The 14,976-nt window shown below is 33.3% G+C and overlaps 3 protein-coding genes across 36 annotated transcripts; 1 reads left to right on the top strand and 2 right to left on the bottom strand.

Annotated features, from left to right (window-relative positions):
- Window positions 1–3,779: 3,779 nt before the first annotated feature.
- Window positions 3,780–7,642, top strand: LOC131010037 (peroxidase 12-like). Its single transcript, XM_057937431.1, is given in 4 exon segments — window positions 3,780–4,118; window positions 4,184–4,378; window positions 6,889–7,098; window positions 7,100–7,642. Coding segments are annotated over 4 exon segments (1,035 nt in total). The 5' UTR covers window positions 3,780–3,893; the 3' UTR covers window positions 7,505–7,642.
- Window positions 7,643–7,792: 150 nt separating this feature from the next.
- LOC131010038 (light-harvesting complex-like protein OHP2, chloroplastic) lies at window positions 7,793–9,021 on the bottom strand. Its single transcript, XM_057937433.1, has 2 exons — window positions 8,511–9,021; window positions 7,793–8,038 (listed from the first exon to the last, which is right to left on the bottom strand). The coding sequence occupies exons 1-2, from the start codon at window positions 8,858–8,860 to the stop codon at window positions 7,924–7,926; spliced, it is 465 nt and encodes a 154-aa protein (XP_057793416.1). The 5' UTR covers window positions 8,861–9,021; the 3' UTR covers window positions 7,793–7,923.
- Window positions 9,022–10,757: 1,736 nt separating this feature from the next.
- On the bottom strand, window positions 10,758–14,004 carry LOC131011142 (uncharacterized). 34 transcript variants are annotated; one of them, XR_009096747.1, is made up of 6 exons: window positions 13,667–13,938; window positions 12,451–13,071; window positions 11,881–11,941; window positions 11,581–11,794; window positions 11,150–11,356; window positions 10,758–10,973 (listed from the first exon to the last, which is right to left on the bottom strand). XR_009096747.1 is itself a non-coding variant. In XM_057938926.1 (4 exons), exons 2-4 carry the CDS (start codon window positions 13,017–13,019, stop codon window positions 11,295–11,297), a joined length of 687 nt encoding a protein of 228 aa, XP_057794909.1. In that variant the 5' UTR covers window positions 13,020–13,071; window positions 13,663–13,944; the 3' UTR covers window positions 10,758–11,294. The 34 variants fall into 34 exon arrangements, 14 of the variants coding, with proteins under 14 accessions (XP_057794909.1, XP_057794916.1, XP_057794907.1 ...); XR_009096748.1 differs by having other exon boundaries at window positions 11,150–11,351; XR_009096759.1 differs by having other exon boundaries at window positions 11,886–11,941; window positions 13,667–13,937.
- Window positions 14,005–14,976: the final 972 nt, after the last annotated feature.

Below are 14,976 nucleotides of genomic sequence, written 5' to 3'. Positions count from 1 at the left end.
CCCAAGGGTAGCGAAAATTTTATTTTTCGCAATTCAGACATTTAAACAGAAAATTCATACGTATTCTACATAAAATTCATACATTTTAGCTGGTTCCTATTTTATATATTAAGAAGTGTTTATATATATATATATATATATATATATATATATATATATATATATATACACTGATGAACAAGGCAGTATATATTGATGAACAAGGCAGTATATACTGATGAACAATGCAGTATATACTAATGAATAACGAAATTTAAAATATTTCGCTCCCTTCAAGAATCGAACCCTGAGAAAAAAATTCGCCCTTTAGGTACAATATCAGCCATAGGATTGATAAAATAAACGCACGAGATCGTGCCTAAGATTTCACTAAATATAGGGGGTCTCATTGGAGCGCTCCCACATATATATATAGGGGAGGGCTATTCAAAAAACTACCCTTAGACTATAAAATAGGAATAAATCATGACCATAGATCTAGAGTAATTTAAGGGTTCAGATTTGATCTTTTCAATTTCACGAAATTCGCAATAATTGTCTTTATAATTCATACGCGTATTAATTGAAGGATAAAATAGGTATTGGAAGTCTGACCTTCCGTTTTTAACAATACAAACCATAAATTGCGCCCCATTAATTTAGGAAATTAAGATTTGTTATGATTGACACCAGAGTGCTTGAACTATATCGTTGATTTAGTGTATCAAAACAAATTTTCAACATAATCAATTAACGCAAACCGGATGGATTTTAATAGTGTACACATGACGAATTATACGTATGAATTAATAGTGTATACATGACGAACTATACGTGTCAGTTATATAATTTACATGATTCATGCCAAAGACAATAATTCATGCTAGTTCAAGAATTAAAAAAAAAATAATGAATAAGTCTGAATTAAAAGTGTACCCATGACGAACTATACGTGAATCATGTGAATTAGAACATAGATTAAAAGGTATGGCAGAACATAGACAATAATTCATACTGGTTCAGGAATAAAATAAATAATGAATAAGTCTGAATTAAAAGTATACTCATGACGAACTATACGTGAATCATGTGAATTAAAACATAGATTAAAAATAACAAATAGATTTACGAATTATAACCAACGTTCGTGTGAACTATATAGTACATAGTCATTATGAATTTCTACAACCATAAAGTAAATTAAATGAATTCTCGTACACCATAAAATAAAAAATAAGAAAAAAAAATCAAATAATTAACATGAATCCCTAAAATCAAGGAATAATTAATTACATTCAAAGTCAAATTACCATCCTATCCTACTATAAAATGGCATGTATGATAGGGCTTATATTTAGGATTAATCTAGGCCATCAAATTTAATAATCCAAGGCATTATATTGGTTCCTATTATATAGCCTAAGAACTGTTTTTATTTTAGCCTCTCCCTATATATATATATATATATATATATATATATATATATATAGGGGTGGGCTAGGGTGAAAACACATCTTTTTGTAAAAACTAAAAACGGCTAAAATGTATGAATTCTATGTAGAACACGTATGAATTAGCTGTGTAACTGTATGAATTGCAAAATTCATACGTGTTCTACATAGAATTCAGTCGAACTCAGGACCTTTCGCAATTCATACAGTTACACAACCAATTCATACGTGTTCTACATAGAATTCAGCCGTTTTTAGTTTTTACAAAAAGATGTGTTTTTATTATAGCCCACCTATATCTATATCTATATATATATATATATATATATATATATATATATATATATATAGGGGCGCGCTCCAGTGAGACCCCCTATTTTTCGTGTAACATGAGTACAATGAATAAGACATATAATACTAATGAACAAAACGTATATCTAATGAACAAGATGTATATATTGATGAAAAATAAAATTTAAAAAATTCGTAATGAATAAGACCTATATACTGATGAACAAGGCCGTATATATTGATGAACAATGCAGTATATACTGATGAATAACAAAATTTAAAATATTCTGCTCCCTCCAGGATTCGAACCCTGCGAAAAAAAAATCACCCTCCAGATACAATATCAGCCATAGGATTGATAAAATAAACACCACAGATCGTGCCCTAGATCTCACTAAAGTTAGGGGGTCTCATTGGAGCGGCCCCTTATATATATATATATATATATATATATATATATATATAGGGTGTGGTTATAATGAGAACCACACTTATCGTGAGAACATAAGAACCATTAAAATCAATGCATCTGCTATATAAATTAATGCATTCGCTATTAAATTTAATGCATCCGAAAATAATAAAAATTTTGCTCCCTTCAGGATTCGAACCCAGGATCTGCATTCATCCACCGTAGATCTTGATGATCGAATGGCTTAAAATGGTTCTCCGTTCTAATTTTATTTAGTGGTTCTTATTTGAACCTCTCCCTATATATATATATATATATATATATATATATATATATATAAGGGAGGGCTAAACTAAGTACACTTCTTAAAATATAAAATAAGAATTATTCTCAGCCCTTAGATCATCAAGATCTACTGTTGATTCATCATCATGTTGGATGAATTCATGGTACTGAGTTCGAATCCCAAAGGTAGCAAAATTTATTTTTCGCAATTCATACCTTTATACAGCGAATTCATACGTGTTCTACATAAAACTTATATATTTTTCCTAGTTCTTATTTCTTATTTTAAGAGGTGCTCTCACGGTAGCCCTTCCTTATATATTTATATATATATATATATGTGTATGTGTGTGTGTGTGTGTGTGTGTGTGTGTTTGTGTGTGGTTAGATTACGGTGAGAATGATTATTTTCATTAGAAATGATAATAACAAATAAGTCAATATAAATCAAACAATAAGTTGCTTGTAATACACGAATAGCGTAGTCAGTTAATATATATAGTAAAATTTTCATCCTCTCCAGAATTCGAACACAAGTTTGAACGACTATTCATGTATATCAAGCAGCACATTCGTAGATTTATATTGGCTTATCTATAGATTTATACTGGTTTATTCGTTATTTTTATTTTACACGACAAATTTGAATAAATTATAGTAATATATATCAGCCATCAAATTTGAACATCTAAATTCATTCTCATTTGTCACCATATTTCGCCTTTTCACTAGATCCCTTAGTCTATATATATAGCGAAGGATTAGGGTATAAACACTTCTTAACATATGATATACGAACTAGCTAAAATGCATGAATTCTATATAGAACAATATGAATTTGTTGTTTAACTGTATGAATTGCGAAAAATAATTTTTATGCTACCTATAAGATTCGAACTCGAAACCATGAATTCATCCAATAATATGATGAATCAATTGTAGATCTTGATGATCTAAGGGCTGAAAATGATTCCTATTTTATATTTTAAGAGGTGTTTTTATTTTAGCCCATCACTATATATATAGTGAGAAGTTGATTTTCGTAAGAAATGATATTAATGAACATATCAATAAATTCTTTGAACATACTAATATAATTGATGAATATACAAATCTATTTAATTTGTTAAAAAATATGCCACCGCCAGGGATCAAACCCCAGACCAAACGCGCGTTCATAAAAATTAATTGACATGTTCATTAAAATGTACTAACTTGTTCACACTTATTAATTTAGATTGCTTCTCACTTCTCAACACATTTGTGCTTCTAACAGAATCTTTTTCTATATATCTATATATATATATATATATATATATATATATGCTGCACATGAGACAATAGGATAACTTCTCACGGTTCAAATGTGTGTTTAATACGATCAAAACTTTTGGTGGGCTCAAGTTTGGTAGTGATATATAGTTGGCTTCATTTATTGCATATTTAGAGGGCTATAAAATATTGTGATAATTTGCATGTACTCAAACATGGCTTCCACAATTTGTATGATTTTGCTAGTGTGCAGTTGTGTCATTTTGAGGTGTGCAAGATGTGAGGGAGGCCTTTCGTGGACTTACTATGATGTTTCATGTCCCAACTTGGAACCTATTGTCAGACAACAGCTTAACAAAGTGTTGAAGAATGACATCACCCAAGCTGCCGGATTGCTTCGTCTCCATTTCCATGATTGCTTTGTCCAAGTATATATAATCCTTTCTTGCATTAATTAGTTCTTGTAAATCATGTTAATTGATTCAAGCTGCAGGGGTGCGACGGGTCGGTGCTGCTAGATGGGTCGACGAGCGGGCCCGGGGAGCAGTCGGCGCCGCCCAACCTGAGCCTGAGGGCGGAGGCCTTCAAGATTATCAACGATCTCAGGCGGAGGGTTCATGACAAGTGCGGTAGGGTTGTGTCTTGTGCGGATATTGTGGCCCTTGCTGCGCGTGATGCTGTTTTCCTCGTAAGTTTTACACTCTCTTGTATTTTTGTGTAATACGATACCATCAACAACAGTCACGTATCAATCAAACATATATGGAAAGTAAACAATCAGAATCAAGAATCAAGATCTATGCTATGTTGGGGGCGGGTCCAATTTATTTAGTTACTTGTTATTTAATGCACGTTTAAGTTGGGGTTTTGTCCTAATTAGCTTTTGTAGTTGGTTGCTACTTGTCTCTCATTTAACACACCTTTTTGACCTGCAACATTAATTCACAAAGATTTCTCCATTCAAACAAAATGAAACAACTCTCCCGTTTGTAATGAAAATGTAGCGGGATATGGTTAGTATGTAACTATTCCCTTACTTCTCCACGACAAGTGTGGTATGATAGGAGGGCACAATTTTTCTTTTAAAAATATAAAAAGATGTATATAGAGTGAAGAAAAATGGTCCAATCAAGTAAATAAATGATTTATAAGATAAGTTTTTTGTAAGTATTATGTGTGAATTAAGTAAAATGGCAATACCACACTTATTGTGAAAGGATGAAAATGATAAAAATACCACACTTATCATTGACAGATGAAGTATGTACCTTTTCTCCTCATAATCTCATACCAAAATATATATGAGTTATTCGAAGTAATCCTCCGCTGCTCTGCTAGTCAGGACTGGTTGAAAAATATGAATTATTCGAAATAATTAGTATTGTGATGAAAGGTATAATAATCGAAATGAAGAAAAGTACTCCCTCCGTCCCAACGAAATTGAGTCATATTCCTTTTTGGGCCATCCCAACGAAGTTGAGTCGTCTCCTTTTTTGGAATAAATTAAAACTACTTTTTCATTTACTCTTTCTCTTTAATTTTACTTTTTTATTTCACTTTTTTTACTAAACACTAGCTCCTTAAATCCCTTGCCCAAAAGAAACGCCTCACATTCGTTGGGACGGAGGGAGTAATGTTTTTGAAACATTACCTTTCTTTATATCAGTAATTACTTTTTCTTATAACAATAATTACTTTTAAGGTCCGCCCATAAAAGTAACCCATTTCCTGCCCTAGCCCCAATCTGACCCGTCATTTCCATACATTTGGTCTCATAGGAAACCAACTCTACCATATTTTCTCATTTAATTATTATCAATTCATACTAATATAAAAAGTGTCTTAGGCACAAAATATATATTATCTAATATATCTGATCCCTATTACATACTCCATCTGTCCCAAATGAAATGTCTTATTTTCTTTTTTGGGTTGTCCCAATTCAAATGTCTCGTTTCCTTTTATGGAAAAAATTATCCATAAAAAGTAGAATTTTTGGGACCCACATCACCTTTTCAACTCTACACCATACCACTTAATAATATAAGTAACATTTTCCTAAATAACCGTGCCGAAAAGAAACAAGACATTTCATTTGGGATGGAGGGAGTATTTTATTTCAAAGACAATTTTATAAATGATATATTATACTAAGAATATATTAATTCATTATATTTTATGCTAAATCTATTTGATATATATTTATAGTTATTTGATGAAGCTTATAAATAAATTTCTCTATCCAATAAAATAAGTTAAGAAGAATATATATATATATATATATATATATATATATATATTAGTAATTTTTTAGATATACATTAAATTCTATCTGATTTCATCTGTTATATTTCTACACGTTTAATATAATACACTCTCTATGTCCCATAAAAGTATGTTTACTTTCTCATTTTGTCTGTCACACAAGAGTATGCATAACCCAATTTTGAACATGACCACATCATTATTTCTCCACTCCACTCACAAAAATGGACTCATTTCTCCACTCACAACACATTTACACAATATTTATTAAAACTTGTACCGAACAAACTAAGGACACTCTTGGGACGGAGTCAGTATTAATTAATAATTTTAAAAAATCTGCATGAATATAATTGACATAAAAATTCTTTCTAATTTCATCCTATCGCTACATAAAAAAAATATTTATGGTTTAGCTTCATGTTTCTACTAAGGAGGTGTTTTCTTTGCATGATTGAGTATTTTTATCCTTATGAGTATGATTTCTATAATCTCATATTTTCAACGAGATAAGAATCAAGTAAAACTAGCTTAAATGATATAAATAATTAAGGACATTGGGATATCCCAAAGTTTCAATCCATCAAAGTAAACAAGGGATTAACCTTACTAGTTTTATCTATCAAGATGAATCCTTCAAAGTAAAATCTCAAAAATACTATGACAATATATTAATTCATCAAGTATACATTAAAAATCTATATAACTTTATCTTCCATTGCTATATTAATTAGAAATGTACTTTCAGTTTTATACTAACCATCAAAAAAACAATTATTCAATTTTTTATATTAATTATTGTATATTATGAAATTTATTACAATTATTAAAACATAATAATTTATTAATATGAAGTTGTGTGCAAAGAAATAGAAATAGTATATTTCTATGTAGAAGGGATATTTTTAAAATCTGGAAATGTACGTATTTCAGTCCGGCGGCCCTGACTACAGCATTCCTCTAGGCCGGCGCGACTCCCTCAACTTCGCCACCATCAACGAAACCCTAGCCAACCTCCCACCACCGTCGAGCAACACCTCAGCCCTCCTCACATCCCTGGGCACCAAGAACTTCACCGCCACGGACGTGGTGGCGCTGTCGGGCGGCCACACCATCGGCGTGGCCCACTGCACCTCCTTCACCGAGCCGCCTCTATCCCAGTCAGGACCCCTCCATGGACAAAACATTCGGCAACAACCTGAAAGCCACGTGCCCGGCCGCCAACTCCAGCAACACCACCGTCCTTGACCTCCGGTCGCCCAACACATTCGACAACAAGTATTACGTGGACCTCATGAACCGCCAGGGCCTCTTCACCTCTGACCAAGACCTCTACACCGATCCCAGAACCCGCCCCACTGTCACCGCCTTCGCCATCAACCAGACTCTGTTCTTCGAAGACTTTGTCGCCGCCATGATCAAGATGTCGCAGCTGGGCGTGCTGACAGGGAGTCAGGGCGAAATTCGCGCCAACTGTTCAGTTAGGAATTCAGACAATGTGTTGGTCTCTTCGGTTGGAGAAGGAAAGGAGGCGCGCTATGATTTTTAAGGGCTTTGTGTAAATTCCACACATGTATGTTATGATGAATAATACCCTTGTTGTAATAACTAACTCAATCCTATTTGGTCGCTCTCAACGACACAAAATTATCTAATGAAAAACCAAGTAAATATTCATGATCTAGAATGATCTTTAGCCTGTTAGATAAGTTGTAATGCAAAACCAAAACCCAACATTTTCATGTTTTGCTTCTGCTCTTTATTGTTTATGCACGAGAAATAGGCAATTCAAAATGAAATCGAATGGAATTAAATCAAATTGGGAAGATAGCAGACATATTCCAAAATATACATATGGATGAGGTGAGTTTAATTATGTATGTGAAAAATGTGTGTCATTGATACAAATGATTCAAAACCACAGAAAAGAAGAGAAGGCGTTACAAAGAGAATAGAGAAGATGAAAAATCAATCAAGATCAAGAATTCCGAAATTGGAGAAGAGGATTTTGAGTTGGTCCACAAAGTCTGAGCCCGTCGCATACTCTGTTAGCATTCCCACAGCAAAACCAAACATTGCCCATCTGCTCATTTCAAAGACTTATTTAGCATATACAACTGCATGCACTTAAAAACCCACTCATTTCTTATAAGAATACACAAATTTACCCTTTAATAAAAACTACCTATTCGTGTCATGAGATCAAGGGTAATATATGCTAGTATTTAATATGTCTTTGCTATATCAAATGGGGTATAACCCATCTTGCCTCTTATCTATGCTCAACTTGTTCCTCAAACAAATGCAAGATTTGGTAAAAAAATGTGTATATTAAGTGTTGACAAGTAAAAATCTTTTCTACTCATATTAAACAAAACTACAACAATAGCTGAGTGTGTGACAAATAGGTTATTTACAGGCCCTTCAATTAAATTGCAAATTTGTCAACATAAAAGTTCAGTATCTTCTTACAAAACTACCAACATAAATTCTCCCAAACTTCACTTCAATTTTCACAAACAACATTAAAAAAAAAAAAAAAAAAAAGAAATTACCTGCCATTGGAGATTTCGTTCTTGGCAATGAAGCCAAAAAAGGGACCTTGATCGGTTTTCTCAAGCTTCTTCTGCTTGAAGTATTCCTGCAACTCCTTAGCCTTCTGCCTCTGGAATTCCAAGGTTATCACATTCTTGTCTTGCACCGCCACAGTCGCCGCCGTGGGAGCGGCCGGCGGTGACGGCGGCGACGGCTTCACCGGCGTGGGAGCGGTGGGTCTTCTTAAAGGGCCGTCAGCTTGAGAGCTCCTTACGGTAAATCTCAAGGCAGCTGGTGAAGAAGAAGAAGATGATGATGATGGGGTGCGGAGTTTGATACATGGAAATGAAGGTGATGAAGCAACTGACATTTTTTCTTTGTGATTGTTTAGATTGTGATGAGGGTTTTGTGTGGACTGGAGGGGGAGAAGGAAGAAGATGGTGACTCAATGCTGCTTTGAAAGAGGGGAATGTGTGGATAAGATGTGGCCAAGTTTGTGAACATTCTCATGCTTGGTCAAATTTGTGGGGAAACACAAAGGATTTTATACGTACAATTAAATGAATTACTCTTATTCAAAAAAACATAAATAAAATGCATTATCCAAACCTGTTACTCAAGGTGCTTATTCAGTCTAAAAATTACAATAATTAAGAAGGATAAATTATTCTTGGACTCGAATTGTACATTTAAAGAATTGAAGTTTGAGTCTGTATGACTAATTTCACCTGTAAAATATTGGTGTGATTTGAAATTCAATGCTTTTTTGTCTAAAGAAACTAAGTATATATACCAATAAGCATCCCAATGGAATACCAGATTTCTTGTTTCAATGTTACATATATTACATTATTTTATTTTATTAATAATGTCATACAAAGGATTGCATGAAGAAGAGATGACAGTAAAAAAAATTATACAATAATTATTGAAAAAATATAATTTAAAAACAAACATGGATATACTTATAAATGAAGAGAAAGTAAGAATTTCAGTGAGAATTTTACATAGCTATAGGGAATCAGGGATGTCAACCAAATCTAGCTTAGTTTCGACCAGTCCAATTAAGCTTACAGTTTATTCAACACAAACCAATCAGATTTTGGTCCTAATCCTGAATCTTATGTATTCGAGCTAGCATGCCGGATTGCCAGATTTACGTAAATATTTTCATGTCTTGTGTAGATTGCATTGGTATACTCCTCTTTTTTTGAGGGGCTATACTCCTCTTTTATTTTAAAATAATTAAATACAAAAAATAATAATAAATAAATAAAAGATAAATGTCCTCCTCTCTTTGATCCGATTTTGAATTTATTATTGGTTTTGTATTAATATTCTTCATTTTCAAAGCTCCAATTTCTGGGTTTTGAATAGACAAAACATGATATTTATCGCATTTTTTCATAATTTCCACGAGAGTTGATAAGCTCTTAAAAATTACATCTTATAAGCTCTTTAAAATAAGCTTAGTCAAATACGAACAATTTTGAGGAGTGTAAGACAAGAGAGAAAACAGTGAAAGAGCGAAAATGAGAATTGTATGTATTGCTGAATATTGTGAGTACAAATGAATAAAAAGTTGATAATGCCTACGTAAGCTATGAGAATACATTGTATTTATAGACAATCCTAGGTTAATGGATAATCCATCTTTTATTAGTTCATGTGTAGAGCATTGAGCGATTATTGAATTTGTACCTTGAAGATCTTCATGTGTGAGTTTTTGGTTGAAGGAAGATGGAGAAATATTTTGCCCTATATATAGCTTCTAATAGAATTGGAGCTATAAGAATAAATTTATAATTTTATTAAGACACAGTGATACCTACTTCCATTCCATTCATCTATTTGGTAGTATTTTCTTAAAAATCACCATTACCAATACCACTAGATTAGGCAAAAGTCATTCCTTCCTCAACTCATTGGAATAATCATTCCGTTCCTCCATCCATTCCATTCCACTCGCCCCTTATTCAATTTCATCATACAAAAAAACAAAAACTTTAATTGCTACTTAAAAGAGTAAAAAAGGAGCTATAAAATCACCCTTTCATATTGCTTAATCACAAATTTGAGCCTGTTTTACAAGGTCATGAAACAGAGCAGCAATCATCAAGAAAGAGTTTATCCTTCCTTCAAAGAAAAATTTGTCACTGCCCTTCATTCCACTCAACCAATATAACAACTAAAATTATTGATTTCACTAAGAATAGCACCAAAATCACCATTCACAGCCAAACAAAGATTGGAAAATGAAGAAAAGGTTTTTCCAAAAGAAAAAATAGTGATAAGGAAATGTATATGCCACTCCATCCTCCATATAGCATCAATCAAAGCAAAATTTACACAGCTTTTCAAATGAAATTCTACTTCATATCGACAACTACGAAATACAAATAATAACTCATCACCGATGTCCTCAACAGACGAGATAGAGGAGAACGAGACGACTATATTCCTCATCCATGCTCTTGGCTCACCTGAAGATGACAGGAGGCCTCTCTACATCAAAATAACAATCTAGGAACACCAAAACATAGTATTGCACATGAGTATCAAGAAGGGGAACTAAAAAAGCCCATTGTGCCAGAATCGGGATGCAAGCAAGAATATGAGCAGAACAGACCAGAGAATAGCCATAGGCATCTTGCATTACCTCAAAGTTTCCTTTTTCCAGTCATCTGATGACAGAGCTAAGGGATGATCAAACCACTGCTTTGATTGCTCGGACTTAAGGTAACACATGAAAAGCTTGCCATAGTACAAATCGAGCCCATAAGCACCTAAGATGACAGACTACATTATTCTGCATGAGCAACTCTTTGTAGTCCCATGATCAAATTCATTGTCCGATCCATCTTCACTGAGAACACATGAAACCCTTAATTAGAAAGAGGAAAGTGAAAATACACATGCAGAGAAGAACACATGAAAATTGACAGAATTGACAGTTGGATAAAGAAAGGACTTGGCATATGAGTACTAAAGTTGGCTACAAGGTCAACACTCTAAAGCATGTCATAGTATAATGTTACACAAGGACAATCCAAGACGTAGATTACAGACCCAACCAAACAACCTATATACCTTATATTGACCAAACTTCCAGGAAAGCGAAGAATGCTGTTTGGAATACGCTTTCTCTTCATTGAAAGCTCCCATGGTCATGTGCAAGTAGGTATTTTAAAATTTAGTAGTCATTTATAATGTCTGGCAACGTAGTTCTCTGAGATCTTTGTTTAATTTGTTTTTAAAAGGAAGCCTACTAAAACCCACTTCATCATTTGTTGGACTACATGTTCTGTATCAAAACATATACTTTTGTCATAAAGTGCACACATGATATGAACTTTGACTTATTAAAAAAGATGAGCTTAAAAGCAATACCTTACATGAAAGCAGATACCAGATCAACCTAAGCGTACAACCTTGCTTTCTAGAACTACACCTAAACAAATCATAAATAAACTGAGTTTGCATAAAGGATACCAAATAAAATTACAGATGATACTGGCCCTGCCTTAGACATCATACATAGACAACATGAAGATCAGGCAAGAACAATAGAATAGAGGCAAAATTTTGATGTTGTAGTAGCATGCTTGCAGCCAGCACTTCAAGTACACCCTCATTAAACATAATTTTTTGCAACCAAATTAGCAAATTGATAACAAAGTTTGAGTTTCCACAACAATACAGTTGAAACAGAGACAAGAAGCAAAGAAGAAAACACCTTTTGGTAGAAGTACTTTTCACATTCTATAATAAAATGTTTGGAGCGAAATTCAAGAAGAATCAACACACAAAATGATAGCCAGCACGAAAGATTTGGCTTTTACATCACACTGCTCCACATATAACAAATAAACAAGCAAATGAAAAATCTGGAAGAATTTTGAACAGCCACATACTAATTAATATTGTAGGCATTCATTATGCACCAGAAGCTCTTGTTACCTCATCTCAAATTCTCGTATCTCAAAAAGCTCTCCCCCAGTTGTATCTGTCCACTGCACTTTCCTCCTTTCCAATTGACCAGCAACATCTCTGTCCACTTCATGCTTGTTGGAGTTTCCACTATCAACAGCACGAGCAACTGGACTAATATTTGCTGATTTCTTCAAGCTACTCTTAAGACTAACTATCGTCCTAATATTTTCATTGTAATCAACTGGATCAATAGAATGCACTTGATCTTTACTCTCATCAATATCTACAGGCTCCGGCAAAACTTCTTGGTTTTGAGTTGGTCCCACTTTGAGAGGAGAAGAGTTTTCATGTCCTGCGGCAGCGCGACCAAAGCACACAAAGGAGGCGCACCCGCGGACAAGCCGGTTCTTCCCAGGAGCCAGCTGGAGATCAGGATAAGGATCAGTCTCTTGGTCCACCAACTGGTACTGGCTCCACGGTGCTACTCTCATGAGTTCCCCCTCGTTTTTCTGACCCAATAGAAGAAGAGTCAATCCCTTACTATATCCAGAAGCTGAAGAAGAGAAAAAGCCGCCTCCTTCTACAGCTAATAACATCAGTTCTTCTCATCTGACCACCACCCCCACCTATTTCTGCACCATAATTCACCTGCCGCAGTAATTCATATCAAACAAAACCATCCAAATTTTCCCTCTAAATTCTACAACACCATAGAAAGACTACAAAAACAGAGTTGCAAATTCACATAATTCCAAATTATCCAAAAAAACAAAAACAAAACTGCAGTCACAAAATAATTCAGACAAATCGATTCTTTCTCAGCTAAGAAATGCAGCAGCGTTCAAGATCAACTAAAGGAAGCATATCCCAGAAACAGAACTTGCCACAAAACGACAAAGAGAAGAAGACATAAATAATTGAAAGATTCAACAGCAACAGAGGATGTGAATTTTCCTTCCACACTAAAGTTAAATTACCTCACAAAACCATAACAGCCGAAATAAACAAGGAATAAATTGAACAGAGTAGCACACTTTCACCAAAAAGTCAAAAACATTTATCCACAAAGCAGTCAACTAGAAGGTCAAATATGGAGTAATTTATGTATATAGCAACGCCAATCAACAAAAGCCTACGCATTTACTACAGCTAAACAGTCGCAGCCGCTATATAATATATACACACATATATTACGCACGGAAATCCATAGATACAGATTCGTATGGATAGATGATATACATACAGATCTGAATTGATCTCGACCGAAGAAATCACCGGGCAAAAATCTGCATCTGCAATTGCGAACAGATTTTCCGGCGGATAAATACGAGCAGGAGAATTATGAAGAAATCTAGAGGGTGAAGATTATTCAAACCCAGAATAAAAATGGGATCTTTTTCTCAATTATTTATGTTATTCTTTTGCATATTTATAGGGGCGGAGTGAGTGAATTTGAGAACCAATAGAATGAGATGAATAAATGTGACAAATCACAGTAATTGAAACTAAATGGCTAAAATAAATTAGAGAGAGAGGCGCTACTGATTGTATGGCGCATGATAGCGATGGATCCAAACTCCAAACTGGAGGTAATTTACTTGTTGGAGTATTTAATTTTATTGGATTTCGAATTTCTGTTGAATTCTATTGAATCCTTGAATTATTTTGTTTTTGCCAAATCTTTGAAGTTTTATTATTATTATTATTATTATTATTATTATTATTATTATTATTATTATTATTTGATCAAACTTCTATCTGCAATAATTTTGAAAAAATGTCCCTTCAAATTTCAACTATTTTTTATTACAAAAAATATTACTTCAAATTCCAAATCATTTTTATTTTATCAAAAATATCATGTACTATGGATAATTTATCAAAAATCTCGTGAGTTGTTTTTCGCTTTGAAATATCGATGTGACTCGTCGAATATCATGATAGAATCATAATTAATCTTAATGAAAACTAACATTATCCCCAGTGTTTTTGATGAATTATCAATAATTCATGACTTTAATTGATACTCCCTTCGTCCCACTCTAAATGTCATATTTTCTATTTTGGGTTGTCCCACTCCAAATGTTTTATTTCCTTTTTTGGCAATACACTCTCTCTCTATACTTAATATTTAAACAATTTTCACCAACTCACTTTATCTACTTTATACCCACTTTATCTACTTTATACACATTTCTTAATCTTCGTGCCCAAAAGAAATGAGACATTTGGAACAGGACGGAGGGAGTATTTTTCATTAGTTCATGATATTTTTGATAGGGGTTATTGCCAGAAAATACATATAATTTGTCAATTTTCTGGTTTATATCACGACCTTATAATTTGGCCAGAAAATACATCAATTTTCAATTTAATAGCAATTATAACATGACTTTATAATTTGGCCAAAAAATACACCAAGTTTCAATTTATTCTCAATTATAACATGACCTTGTAATTAATTTAGTATAATAATATCAAGTTTAATACATATATTTTTAATTTTCTTTTCATCTCACAATATACTATATATAAATACATATATATTTGATA

This window comes from Salvia miltiorrhiza, chromosome 2 (genome assembly GCF_028751815.1).
Source record: "Salvia miltiorrhiza cultivar Shanhuang (shh) chromosome 2, IMPLAD_Smil_shh, whole genome shotgun sequence".
Lineage (NCBI taxonomy): Eukaryota > Viridiplantae > Streptophyta > Magnoliopsida > Lamiales > Lamiaceae > Salvia > Salvia miltiorrhiza.
This window is presented reverse-complemented; position numbering and strand designations above follow the sequence as displayed.